Genomic DNA, 18,670 nt, shown 5'->3' on the forward strand with positions numbered 1-18,670 from the left:
AAGGATGATCACACCTATATGCGGTGTTCTGCACGACATGCGCAAGGTTTATTGCGTGCTTGTGGCGTATACCAACCAATAAACAACAGCTTTTATGTTGTGACTATCTCCCAACAAGGTCAAGCTCGTCGATCGACCAAGATTCCTTCAGTCCTGAGAATTAATCTAGTGCCTACCGTCTACACATGATTTAGGCATCCATGGCATTGGGGTTGTCTGCCTAATTTCTTTAGTGAAATCCATTACTTCCCAGCGACATCACACGGACGGGGCAAGAACAGACGGAGGGAATAATGAGGGTGTAATCGAGGTATTTCATTTAGGCGTGATAATCCACTTGAATATTTGATACCGGAATTTTCCCTCATTGCGTACTATAACATTCGCCTTTGGCCCAATTTAATAACCTGATCATTACTCCGTAGTACGATCTCAAAGGCTGACCCATGCAACGCCTGTACTCCGTCTCCACAACTCTTCTGTCTCTATCCGGAAGTACGGAGTGCTGATGCCGGCTGATATTCCTGCATGAACTATTGAAAACATACAGGGAAAACATGTGACATACTTTGCTTGGCAGGAATGTATGCGTCCGTTGGATCGAACGTCAGTCGACTCAGAACTTCAAGCGACACGATAACCGTTCAACATGTGGTCGTGGTCTCCGACCATCACCTTTTTCTGGCTTATAGAATTGCTACTCCCCTCGTGGCACGGAAATGGTCGCAGCGTGAAACCCATCGCCGCGGTCAGAAATGGAACCCTGATTGGTGTCCACAATGCCCGATACCATCAGGACTTCTTCCTTGGGATCCCTTACGCTCAACCCCCGGTCCAGGATTTACGATACAAACAACCACAGCCGCTGAATGAGTCGTGGAAAGTCCCGAAGCAGGTAGATTCTTACGGACTTTGGTGCCACTCCGCGCCTCTCTCTCTCCCAGGCTACACGCAGGATGGGTTCCACCACGAAGAAGATGAAGACTGCTTGACTCTAAATGTTGTCCGTCCTGCTGGAGCGACCTCTTCCTCTCGCTTCCCTGTGCTGGTGTACATCTATGGCGGTGGCTTACAGGAAGGGGGTAGCGCAGACCAGCGCTACAATATGTCCTTTCTCGTCCAGGAATCCGTCGCAATGGGCACTCCAACGATCGGAGTTAGTTTTAACTATCGAGTCTCTGGCTTTGGATTTTTGTCCGGTCGCACGTTCAATGATTCGGGCCTCGCGAATCTTGGCCTATACGACCAACGCATGGCGCTACATTGGATCCAAGAGAACATTGCCGCGTTCGGCGGAGACCCTACTCGCGTCACGATTCAAGGAGAGTCCAGTGGAGCTTTGTCCGTCGGATACCATCTTCTAGCGTATGGTGGACGTGACGATGGACTTTTTCGCGCTGCTATCACTCAGAGCGGTGCTCCCCTCAGTTCAGCTGCGCTCATCCCGCTGGATGAACAGGAGCGCATGTATCAAGATGTCCTCAACGCTACTGGGTGTACTGCCGCAACAGGGACCATTGAGTGCCTACGACAAGCACCAGTGGAATCACTCAAGGCTGCATTCCAGCAAAAGTTCTTTTTCCCCGTTGTGGACGGGAAACTCATCACTGACTTTCCCTCAAACGCGCTCAAGCAGGGAAGGTTTGTGAAAGTACCATTGTTGATCGGGTCCAACTTGAACGAGGGGACAGGATATATCGCTTCCGGCATGTTCGGTTCTGTTAACACGGGGGCTGAGCTCAGAGCTGTGATCACCGGGTTCGGGGCCGGGAAGTATCTTGCCAATGACACCATTGATAGAATAGTGGATGGATATCTTCAGCTACCCATCCGGGAAGTCAGAGCTGACTTGGGAACAGTTCTCATCTCCCCTAGTTCGAAGTATGGCTCACTGTATGGCTATAGCACATTCTACATTGGAGACTACCTCATCAATGCCCCCAAGCGCTATTGTGCTCAAATGTGGGCTGAATCCGGGACACCCGTTTATAGCTATCTCTTTGCGGTTATTCCTAATGGTGTGTCCCCTCAGGTTCTCGGTGCCGCACACTTCCAGGATATCGCATTTGTGTTCAGCAACTCCGAAGGAGTCGGGTTTACGGTTCCTCCTCTCCTTTCATCCGATAGCCAAGCTCAGAGCCAACTACAAAATGTTAGTCACAGGGTGGCCCGTATGTGGTTAAGCTTTGTAGGCACGCTATCGCCGAACAATCACCAGTGTAAGTTACTTTGCTGCTGCTTCTCCCAGTCAGGTTACTTACTGCATGTAGTGCCAGATCTAAAGATACAATGGCCAGTATATCAGAGAGACTCGGCCGCAAATTTGGTTTTCCGTCTTGAGAGTACAACGGTGGAGCGTGATACCTGGCGGTCGGGGGTCATCCAAAGTGTCATTGACGCCTTTGACGAGTACAAGTTCTGATTCGCGAGCCGTGGTAAAGTGCAATCTTTGTCGACGCAGCTCTGTTATCGTATAACAATTAACGAGGACAGCAATCCGGTAAGTATGTCGGGTGTATGTGTCATCCAAGTCATGCCTTGTTTCGCAGCATTCGGTGCCATAGATTTCATTCCATTTGTGTAAACCAGCAATGCCCCTATGCTAGATTGTATCGTTCCGACTCTGTACCCCGGTTCCCATTAGCTTTTGTGCTATATTGCAGCTCGATGACTTGCACAGCACAGAGCCATTAAAGTTTGATATGCAGTGCCATCAACACTTTACTGATCCGTACGAATAACCTATCAAGATAAACTTTCACCTGGAATGCATGTCCTCACAAAAGCTCTAAAAGCGATCTGCTGAAAAAAAGCAACACCCCTGTAGCAAGACTCCTCTATTCATATTTAAGCTATGCTGATATTCACTCAGTTCCCAAAAGTATGTGGTTTTGTGGGCGTGGCCTTGTATAAGTTATTGGCATGTATCACGTCACTGTAGTTCAAGTCTGTAGATTGCATAGATTGTGAGCACCATGATCATAGCAGTTGTTCACGTATGGATATTTTGAATAGGTGAGTGCTTGTATCTAAGTCTTATGTTCAACATTCGGGGGAGACTGTGTCTTGACCGAACATTCTACTATCAATTAGACGTGATTTTATATTAGTCAGTAAAGTGATTTAATGGCGAAATATATATATCGCGATACAGGTTACATATAGAGCACGAGGCTTGTGATCCAAGGGATGGCAGATGAGTGATGTGTACACTGACATACTACACTCAACTATAAAAAAGATATTCAACTGTATATATATTAAGGGATTTGGGATGTGAAAATGTCCAAGGTATCTGCTCATGTCTTGCAACACTCCATCCAGACTGTGGAGAGTTCAGCCTCGGGCCGTTCCCGCACTAACCCGTATGTGGCCTAATGCGCCCATACGTGGCAATAGTGGCACTAGGGCAACGACCTGGCACTCTATACAGGCTACGGTGGACAGTGGATCCCCCCTAGCAGGCCTGTGCGACGGAGAAATGCACCATCGGGGAAACGCGGTCGAAGAAGGGAGGGAGCTTTTGATTGGTAGATTCGCGAGAGGGTGGAGCTGGAGGTTATGCAGGGCGTTTTGCAGCGTTGCCTTTTTCTCCCCGTGCAGAAAAAAAAGAAACCATAAACAAAAAAGAACAAGTAATCAAAGGGAATCAAGACAGAGGACGCCCCTTGTACGACAGCGCCGAGTCTGCACTCACGGTGAGTGGTACAACGCAATCCAGATTACGTCGGCGGTACTGGCGAAGAAAGGGATGGGTCGGCTCTTGTCAACAGTACCAGTACCGCAGTCTGTTGCCCCCCAAATACAGGTCATGGTTCTCCTGTTCTTGTTATTCTTTGGAGATTCGCGATTCGTGGGTATTGTACCGGGTAATAGAACCTCAATTGTAGCCTCTGATATCAGCGGCTTAGGGCTTTTTCATGTCTGTCGGCCCGTCTATGATGCACTGGGAGGCTTGAAATGCCTTGCGGTATTGCCGGGCTTTTCGTACGACCACAATCCTTACACCCCAGACGAAATGAGGTTACTACGGCGGATACAGGGCTGCTCGTTGCCCGTTTCGTCAGTGACATTTTAGGTTGTGTCAGACGATCAAGGCCGAATAACACCGGCTTGACCATCCCGTATCAATTGCGGCCGCATAGACAGGGGCCACATTAGGTTCATACTAGCATCTTGAAGGTTTTTCTGGCAGATGAGGAATGTGTATAAACCATGAAAGTTTTCACATAACGCTCGTCAATGCACTGTTGCAGCTCAGTCTCTTGTACTTCGACCTTTCATACCACAGACGTGTGTTGGGACTCTTGACAGGAATGGATTGGTCATGATTTATACCACCAAAAACTAGGTAAAATAAGGGACGGAAACAAAGAAAAAGATGAACCAAGAATCATAGAGACGCTAATACACGACGTGGCGTAAAGCACGGTAGATAAGCGAAACAAGACTCAGGCCCTGGTTGAATACATGCGCATTTTTCAAATATCTTGCAGAGCACTGGCTCCACTAAGCACTAGATCGAACCAATCACTGTGTTGCGAGAGATGATTATTGTAGAGGCGATGTAACCCCCCCTGGTCATGGTTACCGCCGCATATTCAGCTGAATGAAGGGGGATATCTGCAGCCCTGTTTCATCTCAAGGGAGTCCCATAAGAATGGGATGAGCCCGGGCTGTGCCACTCAACTTCACTGGAGCAGGCTGTAGTCACCATGTTGCTGGTAGTCAGCCTTCTTTTGGGCCTCGCTGGCCTCTACATAGTCCGATGGAGTCTGGGGGCGTGGAAGACACTAAAGAGGCTCCCACCAGGCCCTCCTTCAAAGCCCATCATCGGCAACTTGCTGGACTTGCCGTCACCGGGCACGCCAGACTGGTTGCACTGGCTCAAGCATAAGGCGCTTTATGGTAACACGATGATCCAAGTCGGAAATACTGGAATTCAAAGTACTAATCCCGGAACCTCTGAATAGGGCCAATCAGCTCGGTAACGATTTTTGGACAAACACTCGTCATCATAAACGACCATCAGGTCGTGGTGGATCTCATGGAGAAGCGCTCGGGGCTGCACTCCTCCAGGCCTCACCTGCCCATCGCAGAAATGTGCGGTAGCCAAAGACTCTGGAAAGCCAAAGCTATATATGGCTAACTGGCTTGCTAGAACGGATTGGAAGGACACATTGGGGTTGCTGCCGTACAACAGTTGGTTCCGCGCCTATCGGAAAGCGTTGCACCAAGAGATGGGCACTATCGCTTCGATTTCAAAATACCACAATATCATCGACATGGAAACACATCGTCTGGTGTTCCGTATACTGGACAACCCGGATGATCTTATCCAGCACATCAGGAAGTGAGTTGTTCGGCATTCAGACTTGAATCGACCCACTAAAGCATCGCCTGCGTCTAGGGAAGCTGGTTCGATTATCCTGAGAGTCGGATACGGTTATATCACTGAGTCACATGCGCGTGACCCCCTGGTTGACTTGGTCGATAAGGGGATGGAGGACTTTTCGCAACTTGTCCTTCCTGGGGCTTGGCTGGTCAACTTCATTCCCATATGTATGAAGCCGACGCTATTTGTCAGAATGTGTACTGACCAGATGCAGTAAAATACCTACCCAGCTGGTTTCCCGGTAGCGGGTGGCAAGAGACGGCCAAGGCATACAAGAAAAGGGTGACGGCAATGAGAGACGTGCCCTACGAGTTTGTTCGACGACAGCTTAAACAGCAGAAGTATGTGCCTTCGTATGTGTCGAGTCTTCTGGAGCAAGGCCATGTCGAACCAGGCTCCGAGGAAGAAATCGTGGCGAAGTGGTCTGCACAGTCGCTCTACGGTGGAGGAGCTGAAACAGTACATCCGCCGGCTAATCGATTCATGTGTGTTCGCAGCTAACCCTTACTCTAGAGTGTCTCGTCATTAGCATGCTTTTTCCAGGCTATGGTGCTGAACCCGGAGGTGCAGAAGAAGGCCCAGGAGGAAATTGACCGTGTGGTGGGAACGAGCCGTCTACCGGAAATGTCTGACTGTGAAAGCCTGCCATATATCAATGCCGTGGTGAAGGAGGTCCTTCGATGGCATCCGGTGACTCCACTGGGGGTCTCTCATGCGTCAAGCGAGGACGATACATACGAGGGCTACCTCATTCCTAAGGGCGCGATCCTGGTCCCGAACATCTGGTGCGTTAGCCATCTTTGCATCTCCATTGCTGTCCGCTGACATACCTCACATATACAGGGCCATTGCTCATGATCCAGACCTTTACCACGACCCGCTCGAGTTCAAGCCGGAGCGCTTCCTGAGCGATAATGGGCGAACACCAGAATATGATCCGCATTTACTCGCATTCGGATTCGGGCGCCGGATTTGCCCCGGACAGCATCTCGCTGATGCCAATCTTTATCTTGCCGTGGCGCGGTGCTTGGCCGTGTTCAACATTACCAATGCGGTTCGAGATGGAAAAGAAGTCCCCGTTACTCCCGAGTTTTCGACAGGAGTTATCAGTCACCCGGTGCCATTCGAGCTGAGCATTTGCGTCCGTAGCCCCGAACACGAGCGTCTTATTCGGGCGGTTGAGAAGAGCTTCCCATGGGAAAAGAGCCACGCGGAGGAACTTACCCTGCTGGAAACCTGATTTGCCAGTGATCTGTCGCCAAGGTGCCTAGACGTCCAGGACAGAAGTCGAGTGCTCTTTGAAAGGAGTATATGATTGAAATGGCCACACCGCGCCCGAGTATGTGGTTTAACCAAGGGCAATGAGAGTGTGTTATCACTCACGAGGGAATTGTGATTGGATTCCTGCTCACATACCCACTTGTACCCGGCAAGGTCCACTCGATACCCACTTTTAGCAGAGATACGTCAATAGAAGAGATAATCCAATGATGTCATGCTGTCTTGTATAAGTTCCCAATCGTATCTGCATCGGGTCTGACTGGCCGCAAGTGGACAAACGTGAGGAGAAAGCCGTCTTGGCTTGTCTGGAACGTCCCGAAGCCAGTCGGCAACCCTGGGATGCGGCGAACTGCTCGGGGAAACTTGCAACATGACAATCCCACACGGATACAGGCTTGGCGTCCACTGGTTTTCAAAGGATTGTACCTAAAGAATGGGTGAAAGAGGGAATAAATCCCGCTGGAAAGAATTGCCTCCCGAAGGGGCTGAGTGGGGCTGCCAGGGATTTAAGGTTGACCCCAGACGCCTATCAATGCGGAGAAACAGTCAATCTGGGGGATTTACGGCGTCTTGGATTCGCTTTAAAAGTCAGTTGAGGCCTGGGCGCCACCAGGAGAGTAATTTATTCCGCGTGGCTAAACGATCTGCCCCCGGTTCTGTCGGTTATGCATCCCATCGGTTATTGAATCTCCAGCAGTGCCACAGCCTAGAGAGACATTCTTGGCTGGGCTCTTCGACATTGCTCGATCGGAGGAACATGATTGGCCTTTGATATGTACCCCACGGGGAAAGGTAAAACGGGCCTGGGGGAGTGGGGAAGAATGGAGCGCAACTAGTCTGGGGCTAGATGTCTATCAACCAAACAATTATAAGGCTTCATGCATCCCCAGACTCCATCTGGCATTTCTGACATGGGAGCGCTATCTCTGAGTCTCTCCACTACCCACCTCAATCGATCAGTTACTCTTTTCTTTTAGTGAAATTGTTCATATTTGGAAATTTTTGGATCAAACCACACCGAGCTCTGCATCATGTCCCCGAACCAGTACGGTGGCGAGGACGATTCGTACGAGAAAGAAAAGGCAGAGCAAGTGGAGCACATTGACACAATAGATGCTGAAAAGGGACGTCTCCAGGATGTCTCTGAGCTGAGTGGCATTGAAGACACAGCGGCCTCGAAGGCCGCGTGGTTGATCTCCATAACCGTCTCAATTGGTGGTCTTCTCTTCGGTATGTCTGTCGCATAGCACCGCAAAGGCAGAACTGACAATCTCCTTCTCAGGGTACGACACCGGCTATATTTCCTCGGTACTGGTGACCATTGGAACGTCCCTCGGTCATACCTTGAGCTCCAGTGAAGAGGAACTCGTCACTTCACTGACGAGCGGTGGTGCTTTGATCGGCGCAGTCGGAGCTGGTCTGTCGGCCGATCGCTTTGGTCGCCGCTGGCCCATCTGGGGGGCCTGTATTCTTTTTGTGCTCGGAACCGTGCTTCAGACAGCTTCTTATTCTGTGCCTCAGTTTGCGGTCGGTCGATTTGTTGTGGGCCTCGGCGTCGGCAGCGCTGCATGGTGGTCCCCCTGTATAGTACGTCCCTTCTCGTTATTCACCTACACTGACTGGCATACTAATCGATCGATAGTCGGTGAAATAGCCCCGGCCAAATACCGTGGCCGTATGGTGGCATTCAACAACATGAGCGTTACCTTTGGTCAGCTACTCGCGAGCGCGATTGGAGCCGGCTTCGCACAGGTGGAGGGAGAAGCGTGGCGCGCAACCGTCGGGATAGGAGCTGCACCGCCCCTGGCACTTGCTGCGCTCCTCTTCCTCTGTCCGGAGTCGCCTCGTCAGCTGGTCTCACGTGGTGACAATGCAAGCGCAGATGCTGTCCTCAGGCGCATCTACCCACGGTCTACCGTGGAACAGCGCGAAGCCAAGATCCGATCGATCGAGCTGTCGCTTCAGGAAGTAACGCATGCGATGTCCGAAGACACAATTTGGGCGACGATTAAACGGGTCTTCACGACGCCATCAACGGGTCGTGCCGTCCTAACTGCATGCGTCGTCATGGCCATCAGTCAATTAGGAGGGTTCAACACGCTTATGTATTACGCGGCCAAGCTCTTCTCGATCGTTGGATTCAACAACCCCACAGCCGTCGGTATCACTGTCTCAGGAACCAACTTTGTCTTCTCGGTCGTCAACCTCTTGGTTGTGGATCGATTTGGACGACGAATTATCCTGACCACTACCGTGCTTGGCATGGCTATATGTATGCTCATCACCTCGGTCGCGTTCCACTATATTCCAGTGAACCTGCAAACGTTGGAAGTGGAAACCGATAACGTTGGCTGGCCGGGAATTGTAGTCCTGGTGACTATCATTTGTTATGTTGCCTGCTATTCGTCTGGCGTTGCGACCATTGCGTGGATTGGAACCGAGTTGATTCCACTTGAAGTCCGAGCTATCGGGACAATGATGGTTTGTCCTCCCTTCTCTATTTCCCACTGATCCCCTTTCCTCTTGACACCCTGCCCCAACATGAATTCATATTCGAAATGATGACTAACAGTTGCGCAACAGAACACGGTTACTTGCTGGAGCACCAACATTATCATCTCCTCCACCTTCTTATCCATGATGAAGGGCATCACGCCGAGCGGCGCGTTTGGATTCTACACTGGCATCTGCTTCACTGGCTGGGTGTTTGTCTTGTTCTTCTTCCCGGAATGCAAGGGCATGCCTCTGGAAGCCATTCGTGAAGTCTTCAGCGATGGCTTTGGTGTGGGCTACTCCAAGAAATGGCAGAAGGAGCATCGTGATGAGGCCAAGGCTGCTACAGTCACCTCGTTTGGGCACTAAAACACTGCTCCGGACGTATGGCTTGGTTAAGGGACACTATGTACGTGATTGAAATATACGAATAGAGATGGGTATTCACGAGTTATGCAAGCCAAGCTACTGTAACACAACGCTCGAAACACTGTAGGTTTTAACGCAGGTCAGAGTCGTCAGATGCCAGTAGTATATGTCTGTATCATTTTCCTCCCGACTCTATCGTTACCTCCCAATATTGCGTCCGCCTGATTATGGCAAGTTGGCTATTGTCGCTTTCTACACTCCCACTTTCTATATCATGGTTGCCCGTGCGCTCCCTTTCCCCTCCCCCAGCCCCATGTGCCTGAGGACTCGAGTCCTTCCCCGCCGAAATCGCTGCCACAGTGTGTGGTTGATATTTGCGACCGGGTCGGCGGTTAATTCGAGGCCACTGCTCGATGCTGCCACCGGTTCCCTGGGAGGGCCGTTCTAAGGACTTAAGCGCGTAACTTCCCTTTGAACCAGTGTCGCCTGTGACGTCAAGCCTAGTAGTCATATGCGTGGTTGCGCCTAGATTGGTATCAAATGCCTGCAGGAATTTGCGAAGGCATGGAAAGGTCGCAGCCATAAGGGAGAAGTGCATCGTGATTTCAGTGAGCACTACCGCATTAGTCAATGCGAAAGTGCGGTCGTTACGAATGTCTCTTGTCGTCATTTCGTAGAGGAGTGTTAATCGGAATATTGTTGGGATTGCGACACTATTGGAGTCATGGTGTCGGATCGTGTTAGTAGAGGTTGTGATATGAACATCTTTGACGAAGAGAAGCGGAATTAGGGTTGAACCACCCACAGAAGTTGAACTGAAAAGGCTAACAGGACTATAAGCTTTGTCTTGAATCGCGCCTGAAGATTCCAAAGCAACATAATGATGAGGCCGGGAATTAGCAGCTCAATCAACATATTTCCCGTCTCGATCACGGTCCAGCGCACAAACTTCATGACCATGAGACAGGTTAGAAACACTATACTGCACTTTGTATGAAAGTACTGGATGTGGACTATACCATGGTATCGCATTGATGAGAGACCCCAATGTTCCATGGCTGCGGCAGTTTACACTGCGTCGCTGCCACAATGACAGAAACAATCCCCCAGACAACGCCCATTCCGGCGAGGGCATAACTTGCACGAAGCTCCACCTTGACCACTGTAAGGCGCGCGATAAGTAATGCCAAAGATACTTTAGAGGAACAGACAGCGATGGGGTAAAGCAACCAGGCAATGTATATACCCTACCCGGTCACCCCACAGTTAGTGGCTGGATTATCATATCCTGTAAGGCACGGAAAGGACGGCATACCTTTATCACGGTGTCAGCGTCATTGGGCGAGAGTAAGTCTTCCTGTTTGCCGATGCCGTTGTGCACAGCGTGAAGTGTTATTGAGGTCTGCACTATGCCCACAATCTTTGGTTGTATAGGTTAGTCTATATATTAGAAACGGATGAGATGAGATAAGAGTGTGTATGTACCGTTCCAAAAACAGCAACGGCGTCGTCAAAGCCAAGGGGAGGAATGAGACGCAATCGTAAGTATATTCTCATTACAATCATCAATATCGACCATACCAACCCAACTACTGCGGCAATAACAATGATTGCGACATGATTATTGGACGTAATCTCCATAGAGGAGTGGTCCTCATAGCCGGAAAAAGTCATTCGAGTTGGAACAAAAGCAACCAAGTGTAATTATGATACTGGAGGAGAGGCATGTTGACTATCAAGAGAGCCCTAAGGGAGGCACTTCCAATGGTTCGGTATGCGGACAAGGGATCCTGGACTCTCGCAATGGTGTATGAATGCTGTACCCGACGGCGGCGGTTCCCTTGGACAAAATCGCGTATTCTTGATTTCCGATTATCCGGTTTCACAAAGGGTCGGACATTATCCTCAAAGTGGTTTAAGAGAACTGATCGGGGCGGGGCTGGAACTGGTCTGAGCAAGGTAGTAACGTGCCCCTAGCGCATATAGGAGGCGCAGAATTAAATGGTCCCAGTCGAAGGGCTATATTAGAAGGCTAACATGTCGATGTGTGCAACCTCGAGGTTTTATGCCTCCTGGGCTCTTTCGGGAAATAGGGATGACGGCCTCAAGCCGTACCTTCAGGAATAAAGCAAGAAATAACCTCAAGAGGCAGGCAGACCTCGAAAGCGTATGATCTATCAGATCGGGACTCAAATTACTTAGAACGCTTAAAGAGGCCTCGCACGGCGAAAGGTTCCACGGGGGGAATTCTTTGTGCGTGATCCCTGAAACCTAACTGTGACGTTATGCAGGCTATGCGCCACCGGAGAGGCCATTGGGTAGCTTGGGAGATGTTCCAATTGATGTCGAGACTTCCACACCCTGGACGCAGAGTAAACCCACTACAGTCCGTGTACAACCTCCGGGGATGCAATGGAGATGTGACACTGTGCTCTTGTTTACGTACCCTCCGCAGGGGGCCAAATCGACGCCACGTAGGAGTCCCCCATTCTTCAATTTCCCAGCACAATTCCCATCACAATCTGTCAACCTTCTCAGATCTGTGAATTTGTATCATTCATCGTCATTATGGCTAACGAGCAATTGGAACTGAAAGAAGTCGGCTCGGACCGCACCCCACATGTGGAGGCAATACCTGATGCGAGGGAATGTCTTGAAGGTGTATCGAAGGGCGTCAGAAATGGATTCACGGTGAACGACCAGAGAGACATGCATCGGATGGGTAAAAAGCAGGAAATGAGGGTTTGCATCCAGCCTACCGGCACCTTTGAAGGTACGGTACTAATGCATGAAAGAGAAACTTCCGGCTTATCAGTACCGTTGGCTTCACAACATGCATCATGGGAACGTGGGAGAATGTGCTAACGTAGGTACACCTATATTTGCCAGGAACTAGCTAATCTGGTGCCAGATCAACCTCCCAGGGCCTGAGGACAGGTGGGCGACCATGTCTGTTTTGGTCGCTGGTTTGGGCATACTGCGGACAGCTTTTATAGTCCTTTCTTTGGCTGAAATGTCCTCCATGTGAGTACGGCAGTGTGGGTTTCGACAGAAGGACTAATGTTGCGCACATAGGGCGCCTACCGCAGGTGGCCAGTACCATGTAGGTAGTCCATCCCGGACGATAGAAAGCGTGAAGCTAAAACTCCTTATTAGTGGGTGTCTGAGTTCGCTCCCAGGAAATATCAAAAGTTTCTTAGCTATGCCTCCGGTACGTGTTCTAAAGCTGTGGATATAATCAAACTGACCATGTATACTAACACACGTGCTTATCATAGGATGGCTTTCGGCACTCGCCTGGCAGAGCGTGGTGGCATTTGACACCTATTTAACCGGAACAATGATACAGGCCATGATCTTCTTGAACAATGAGACGTATGTCCCGGCTCGTTGGCAAGGAACCTTGATTGTCTCTGCAGCATCAATTGGAATGAGTCTTTTTAATATATTTGCTGCAAAACATCTTCCACTTGCAGAGGGCATCTTTGTCACCTTCCACTTCTTTGCATTTGCTCCAATTATAGTCACGCTACTCGTCCTCGCACCCAAGGCAAAGACACAGGACGTATTTTTCGGGTTTAAGGATTACGGAGCTGGATGGGCGAGTCCATCGTTGGCAGTGATGATAGGACAGGTGTCCCAAATGTTTACTGTTATGGGTGAGAGTCCTAACTATGGGGGTTTAAGAGGCTTTTGCTGATTCTGTCCTGCACCAGGCTCTGACTCGGTTGCACATATGTGTAAGTTCTTCTTGTTAGCAAGGTGGCCTATGGGCAGCTAATCATATTACAGCGGAAGAGATTGAAAACGCTGGTATTACAGTTCCTCAATCAATGATACTGTCATTTTTCCTGAATATGCCATTTGCCATTGGTTTAGTTCTGGCATATCTATTTACAATGCTCGACGTGCAAGAAGCCCTGGACTCTCCTACTGTTCTACCATTTATCCATGTGTTCTCGGAGGCTACGAAGAATGTAACTGGTGCAAGTATCCTAGTGGTGGTCATCCTCCTCTTATTCTTCATGATCACTATTAGCTGCATAGCGTCAGCCTCGCGACAGACCTTCGCCTTCGCTCGTGATAATGGCCTACCTTTCTCTAGCTGGCTTGGAGTTGTAAGTCCTTCATTAGTTGCGGTAGTTGCTGGATTTATGGCTGATATTGTGAATAGGTCCACCCGACACTCCATATCCCCGTCAACTCAGTCATCATGACATGCGCCTTCTCACTCATTATGTTTCTGATCAACATTGGTTCCGGTGTCGCAATGAACGCCTTGCTATCACTCTCTACCAGCCCTCTCATGGCTACATATACGATCTCCATTGCTTGTGTTATTGTGCGCCGCATAACAAAGTCCCCACCACTACCCCCTTCCCGTTGGTCGCTTGGTCGATTCGGAATGCCAATAAACATACTGGCGCTAGTGTATGCTTCATGGGCATTCTTCTGGAGCTTTTGGCCTGTGAACCGCGAAGTCACTACGGAAACTCTGAACTGGGCACCGGTTCTGTTTGTCGGGGTCATGGGATTATCGGCGGTGTTATACTGGCTGGTTGCGAGGAAGGTTTACGAAGGCCCTGTTGTGAAGGTAGAAGGCCGGATGTTTCATTAAGTATTTTGTGGTCTTCAGGCTCATATCAAATTATTTCATTCTGTTAATGAATTGCTCAACCTGCAGGGAAGACAGTCAAAGGAGAAAAGTGTTATTACCTGTCCAGATTTCACATTTTCATGGGCTCCTGAAGAAATTCGAGTCTGAATGCTATCGGCCGACTACGAGAAAGACGGTTAGAGTATCACCAATTATAGTGACTTTATCCCATTACTTGAGTCCCATTGACCCACAATGGTGAAGCACAGTCCAAAACATCCTCGGGCTCTTCAGTGCGCAGCTTGTACCAGCCTCTACACATGCATGTCTCTTTGTGCGTCAATTGTTGGTATTTGATACTCCCTTATGTTTTCAAACACTACATATATAGCGACTAGATAGTTTAACAGCAAGACACTATTGTATACCAGGGAACTAGACAATTTCATATATAAAGTCGCAGAAAGCCAAGAGCATCAACTTCACCAAGTGCGGCTCACTCAATAAAGGGCTATACCCAATTCACCGGGGTTAGATAACCCAGCAGATGGATCAAGTTATCGGGCAATAATCATCGACATCACTTTCCAGAAACCCAAGGCTCACTATCACCAAATTTGTCGACAGTGAGACCCGCCCTCCCAGGGTTTTCGAACCCAGCTTCCAACTGTCGAGTATAGGAAATTTCACGCAGCCGTTGAGATTCTCTCGGAGTTAGTTGCAGCTAGCGATTCAAGTCAGTTTCTCTGGGTGAGGGAACATCGACTCTGCTGAACTTACATAGATCTCTACACCGATAACATGAAGAAACAAGGCGAGCCAAAACGCCATCCCGAAGTTCATGTTAAGGGCGGTTCCTATTCTGTCCGCATCGCCATTGAAGTCGCCCAGGACGAGGACATTCTGGGCCGGCTGCGACCCGTTGTAAAAGCTGACACAGTCGGGGTAGCTCTCGAGTGTTTGTTCTTTTCCGATCATGAAGTCAATTTTTTCGCATGGCTGGGCCATGTAGTAGCTCGGTGAGATTGAGATGATGGTCGTCGATATGATGAGGATTATGCGCACAGTGATGATACATCCCATCTGTGAGAAGGCTATGTTTAGTAGGTTCGCAGAGAAGGTTTGTCTGTTTGGGGAAAAGTGGTCTTACGTAGAAGAATGCCCGTAGCATCCAGGCTCGATGCTGTTCTAGCTGTAGTCGCTTCACATTGTAGTAGGCCATGCCGATGGCACAGGTCGATATGATTACCAGGAGGCCTATGGCGGCTTGGGTGGGAATGAGCCCTCCGAAGGCATGTCTTGCAATCATGAATGTCCCAACATGGGAGAGCAGGACGAGTAGGATGATGATGTATCCATTGATGCGGTGGAATAGTATAACCTTGTATCGGATGGCTGGGATAAACTGGAAGAAGGCGAGGAAGGCAGCAGCTGACATGCTATTAGCGACTCGATTGAAGATATTCCGGGCAAAGAGACACACGAAGTATACAACCCAGGTGCAGGTATAGTCCTACGTATCCGCTCCCCTTATAGTAAAAGCATTCCCCAGGCGCTGCGTTGTCGCAGAACGTTGAGAAGTCTAAGAATTCCAGACGAGCGAGGGTGAATCCCATCCAAGCACCACCGAAGATGAAAACTGACCCATGGTAAGTTTCTTGTTGCTACACACACACACAAACACAGGTCGCGGAATGGAACATACATAGAATGAGGTTATACCCTTTTTTGAATCCCAAGGCATTGTATAGCTTTTGGAGCCAGCCGGGCCTGGCATTAGGAGTACCTGAAGCAACACGGTCCATAGTTGAGAATCAAAGATGAAGTGATTTACAGAGGGCTGGTGAAGGGGTGTTAGGCACTGGAGATTGCATCATTTGTATGTTTTAAACTACGTATCTATTAAGGTAACAACGTTTTTGCCATGTTCAATTGTTGAGTTAACAAGATTGTAGAATGACTGAGCTTTAGGCACCATCGTAATTACTAACTACTGGATCGAGAAAGGTTTTGCGCTTACTGATGATGAAGTTCTGTGACTTCTATGTAAATGATATCTTGCAGCCTGCCTATGATATACCGCTATATATAGCCGCCAACCACGAAGCTGCCAAGGCTTTAGTCATGATGAACCATGCCTAGTCAGGAAATGTATTGCGCCCGGCCAAATGGTTAAATGTTTCTGGACTGTGCTTCAACCTTGGCACCGCATCTATTGGCGCCTCGTATTCCCGTGGAGAACCTTCACAGCCCCACGATATGGTCTATGTAAGGGTCACAAATGATCTTCTGAAGGAAATAAATCTGGATCTCAATCTATGTTCGGTGCGTAATAGTGTGGAACAAAGCACTTGATATCATTGCTCTTGATACAATGGCACGAATCGCAGGAGGCTCGAAAGGGTGTCATGCATGCCGGAGGCGCAAGAAGCGTGTGAGTGGCATTATTTGGCTAATTCTGAGCTGTCCCACTGAATCATATCGATAGTGCGACGAACAGCGACCATCGTGTGGTCAATGCCTGTCGCGAAACACTTCCTGTCCGGGCTATTCGCGCGAAATGAAGTTCATCAATGTGTCCTATCAGAGGAAAGGTCGTTCCAGTCAAGCGGTATCAGAGTCTAGCTCGACCACTGAAGTCAGCTCCGACGGTCGAGAGGTTGATGCCCAGTCAGACCTTGCGGTCACACATCGCGTGTGCAGCCGTGGGCTATCCTCCCATGCCCTTACCCTGCAGCGCTCTGCTGTTGCGTATTACTGTGGCGCATACTTCCATAACAACGTCATCCAAACGGGGCTAGACGTTTTTGGAAAGTCGAGCTATATCGACTGGATGGCCTTTACCCCTGACCTCGATGTAGACGAGCCGAGTTTGAAGTCGGCTTTGCTGGCACTCGGTGCGGCTCGAATGGGTCGCATTTCCCAGGATCCCCGTTTGACTCGGATAAGCTCAGAATCATATTCCCAATCCCTGAGACATCTTCACAGAACCATTCAAAATGGAACCCGGGGCCTCCGAGACGAGACCCTAGCAAGTATGATGTTCTTGGCAATTTATGAGGCAGGGCTTCCGTCCTACTAGTAGTTGTGTCCGTGCTAACAGCAAGCCGTTATTACAGATTCTAGAAGGATCGTCTAGCAGAGGCCTGGGTTGGGCGAGCCATACCCACGGAGCCCTTTCATTGGTTCACTCACAAGGTCTGGACAGTGAATGGTCTCCGGCAAGACATAGACTGTTTGACGGATTACGGCTTTCCGCTGTACGTTCTGCGATGTTGATGTACGACCACAGGACTAATTTGCTTCACGTCAGATGATCCATTGCATTGGAACAAGGAAACCCACCTACCTTGCAACGCCAGAATGGACGTCTGTTCCCTGGAAGGGGTATAAGAAGGAACCAAAACAGTACTTACTAGACCTGATGGTGGAGATTCCGGCTTTATTGCAGATGATTGACTCGGCGTATAACACGTCAGATATTCCCCAGAATTTACAAAGGCTATCTACAATCTACAAGGAATATTTGAGTCTCTCTAGACGGCTCCGGGCCTGGTATGAGGCATACAAAAGGGACTACCCTGCCAAGCTATACTGGGAGCAACCGGCGAGCTTTCATTCAAGCCACGCCATGCCACAGGAGAAGTTCCCTCCGACGAGTATCTATTTTTCTGACTTTGAGACGGGTCATATTCACCTGCTGTACTGGACCTCTCATGTCCTTCTCTGCAGCAATCTCTACATGCTATATCTGAGCTGTCTAAGGAATGCTCCCGAGGGGAGTCGGCCGCCGTTCCTCCCGTTCCCTTGCGATGCACAAGAGATGCATGATATGGCCGTCAATATTGGCAAATGCGCTGAATACTTCTTGCAACCAAAGACAATTGCCTTGGGTGCTTGTGTGATCTCCTTTCCGGCGTCAATTGCATTCGGGTACTTCGACTATTACAATCTCCCTGAGCGCAACTGGTTCTACCATATCTTTGAGTACACGAAGATGTTTGGCATTGATGTAGGCGGTTTTCTCGATGCGGTTCCAACGGAAACAAATCTGCAACTTGTGGTCTGTTAGATCCTTCGTCGCTTGAGAAGGTCGCATATGCTCAAAGCCAGACGTTTTCATGCCGGGCGAGAAAAAGGGCACATAAATGTTGTTTGTCTTCGGATACGCAATTTCATGATTGGATAGGAGTGGTTTCATTTATATGTGCTCGCAATGCTTGCTTCGTTTGTAACGCACGCCATGAGAGACGAGAAGATACTTGGAGAACAAGTCTTCAGGAAAATCGTCAAAAGCCTCATATTCAGCACCTAAGCTATATGCAGGCAATCTGTGGGTGTTCTGTCCAATACTTAGGATACGAAAACGTGAGAGAAGCGACTTTGTGAAACTCACCACCGTCTAAGCGGGAGCACATAGTGTTCTGCTTTTGCCATTGATAAACACCATTCATGATATAACACGTAGATAATATTGCCAGCGATACCCAAATTGGTGCCCTCGTTGTTTCTCAGTGACGTTGCTCTGATCGATG

The 18,670-nt window shown here is 49.3% G+C and overlaps 7 protein-coding genes across 7 annotated transcripts; 5 read left to right on the plus strand and 2 right to left on the minus strand.

The window, feature by feature from the left end:
- Window positions 1-649: 649 nt before the first annotated feature.
- Window positions 650-2,422, plus strand: ABOM_002013 (neuroligin; the record flags this gene model as incomplete). The annotated part of the gene is made up of 2 exons (XM_022529143.1): window positions 650-2,219; window positions 2,271-2,422. The coding sequence occupies 2 exons, from the start codon at window positions 650-652 to the stop codon at window positions 2,420-2,422; spliced, it is 1,722 nt and encodes a 573-aa protein (XP_022392449.1).
- Window positions 2,423-4,715: 2,293 nt separating this feature from the next.
- Window positions 4,716-6,635, plus strand: ABOM_002014 (cytochrome P450; the record flags this gene model as incomplete). Its single annotated transcript, XM_022529144.1, has 7 exons — window positions 4,716-4,908; window positions 4,974-5,103; window positions 5,162-5,353; window positions 5,411-5,562; window positions 5,610-5,854; window positions 5,909-6,180; window positions 6,239-6,635. The coding sequence occupies 7 exons, from the start codon at window positions 4,716-4,718 to the stop codon at window positions 6,633-6,635; spliced, it is 1,581 nt and encodes a 526-aa protein (XP_022392447.1).
- A 1,072-nt stretch (window positions 6,636-7,707) lies between these two features.
- ABOM_002015 (myo-inositol transporter) lies at window positions 7,708-9,538 on the plus strand (the record flags this gene model as incomplete). Its single annotated transcript, XM_022529145.1, has 3 exons — window positions 7,708-7,906; window positions 7,959-9,157; window positions 9,260-9,538. 3 exons carry the CDS (start codon window positions 7,708-7,710, stop codon window positions 9,536-9,538), a joined length of 1,677 nt encoding a protein of 558 aa, XP_022392448.1.
- Window positions 9,539-9,713: 175 nt separating this feature from the next.
- On the minus strand, window positions 9,714-11,212 carry ABOM_002016 (uncharacterized protein; the record flags this gene model as incomplete). The annotated part of the gene is made up of 5 exons (XM_022529146.1): window positions 9,714-10,251; window positions 10,344-10,486; window positions 10,558-10,785; window positions 10,854-10,958; window positions 11,024-11,212. The coding sequence occupies 5 exons, from the start codon at window positions 11,210-11,212 to the stop codon at window positions 9,714-9,716; spliced, it is 1,203 nt and encodes a 400-aa protein (XP_022392445.1).
- An 894-nt stretch (window positions 11,213-12,106) lies between these two features.
- On the plus strand, window positions 12,107-14,156 carry ABOM_002017 (amino acid transporter; the record flags this gene model as incomplete). The annotated part of the gene is made up of 9 exons (XM_022529147.1): window positions 12,107-12,280; window positions 12,334-12,396; window positions 12,450-12,562; window positions 12,614-12,641; window positions 12,695-12,749; window positions 12,817-13,197; window positions 13,255-13,278; window positions 13,331-13,656; window positions 13,713-14,156. 9 exons carry the CDS (start codon window positions 12,107-12,109, stop codon window positions 14,154-14,156), a joined length of 1,608 nt encoding a protein of 535 aa, XP_022392446.1.
- Window positions 14,157-14,715: 559 nt separating this feature from the next.
- ABOM_002018 (uncharacterized protein) lies at window positions 14,716-15,940 on the minus strand (the record flags this gene model as incomplete). The annotated part of the gene is made up of 5 exons (XM_022529148.1): window positions 14,716-14,859; window positions 14,916-15,218; window positions 15,286-15,566; window positions 15,619-15,774; window positions 15,841-15,940. 5 exons carry the CDS (start codon window positions 15,938-15,940, stop codon window positions 14,716-14,718), a joined length of 984 nt encoding a protein of 327 aa, XP_022392452.1.
- Window positions 15,941-16,509: 569 nt separating this feature from the next.
- On the plus strand, window positions 16,510-18,207 carry ABOM_002019 (Zn(II)2Cys6 transcription factor; the record flags this gene model as incomplete). Its single annotated transcript, XM_022529149.1, has 4 exons — window positions 16,510-16,569; window positions 16,624-17,170; window positions 17,262-17,395; window positions 17,449-18,207. 4 exons carry the CDS (start codon window positions 16,510-16,512, stop codon window positions 18,205-18,207), a joined length of 1,500 nt encoding a protein of 499 aa, XP_022392453.1.
- Between the last annotated feature and the right edge of the window lie 463 nt (window positions 18,208-18,670).

Source organism: Aspergillus bombycis (genome assembly GCF_001792695.1).
Source record: "Aspergillus bombycis strain NRRL26010 chromosome Unknown contig00014, whole genome shotgun sequence".
NCBI classification, from domain to species: domain Eukaryota; kingdom Fungi; phylum Ascomycota; class Eurotiomycetes; order Eurotiales; family Aspergillaceae; genus Aspergillus; species Aspergillus bombycis.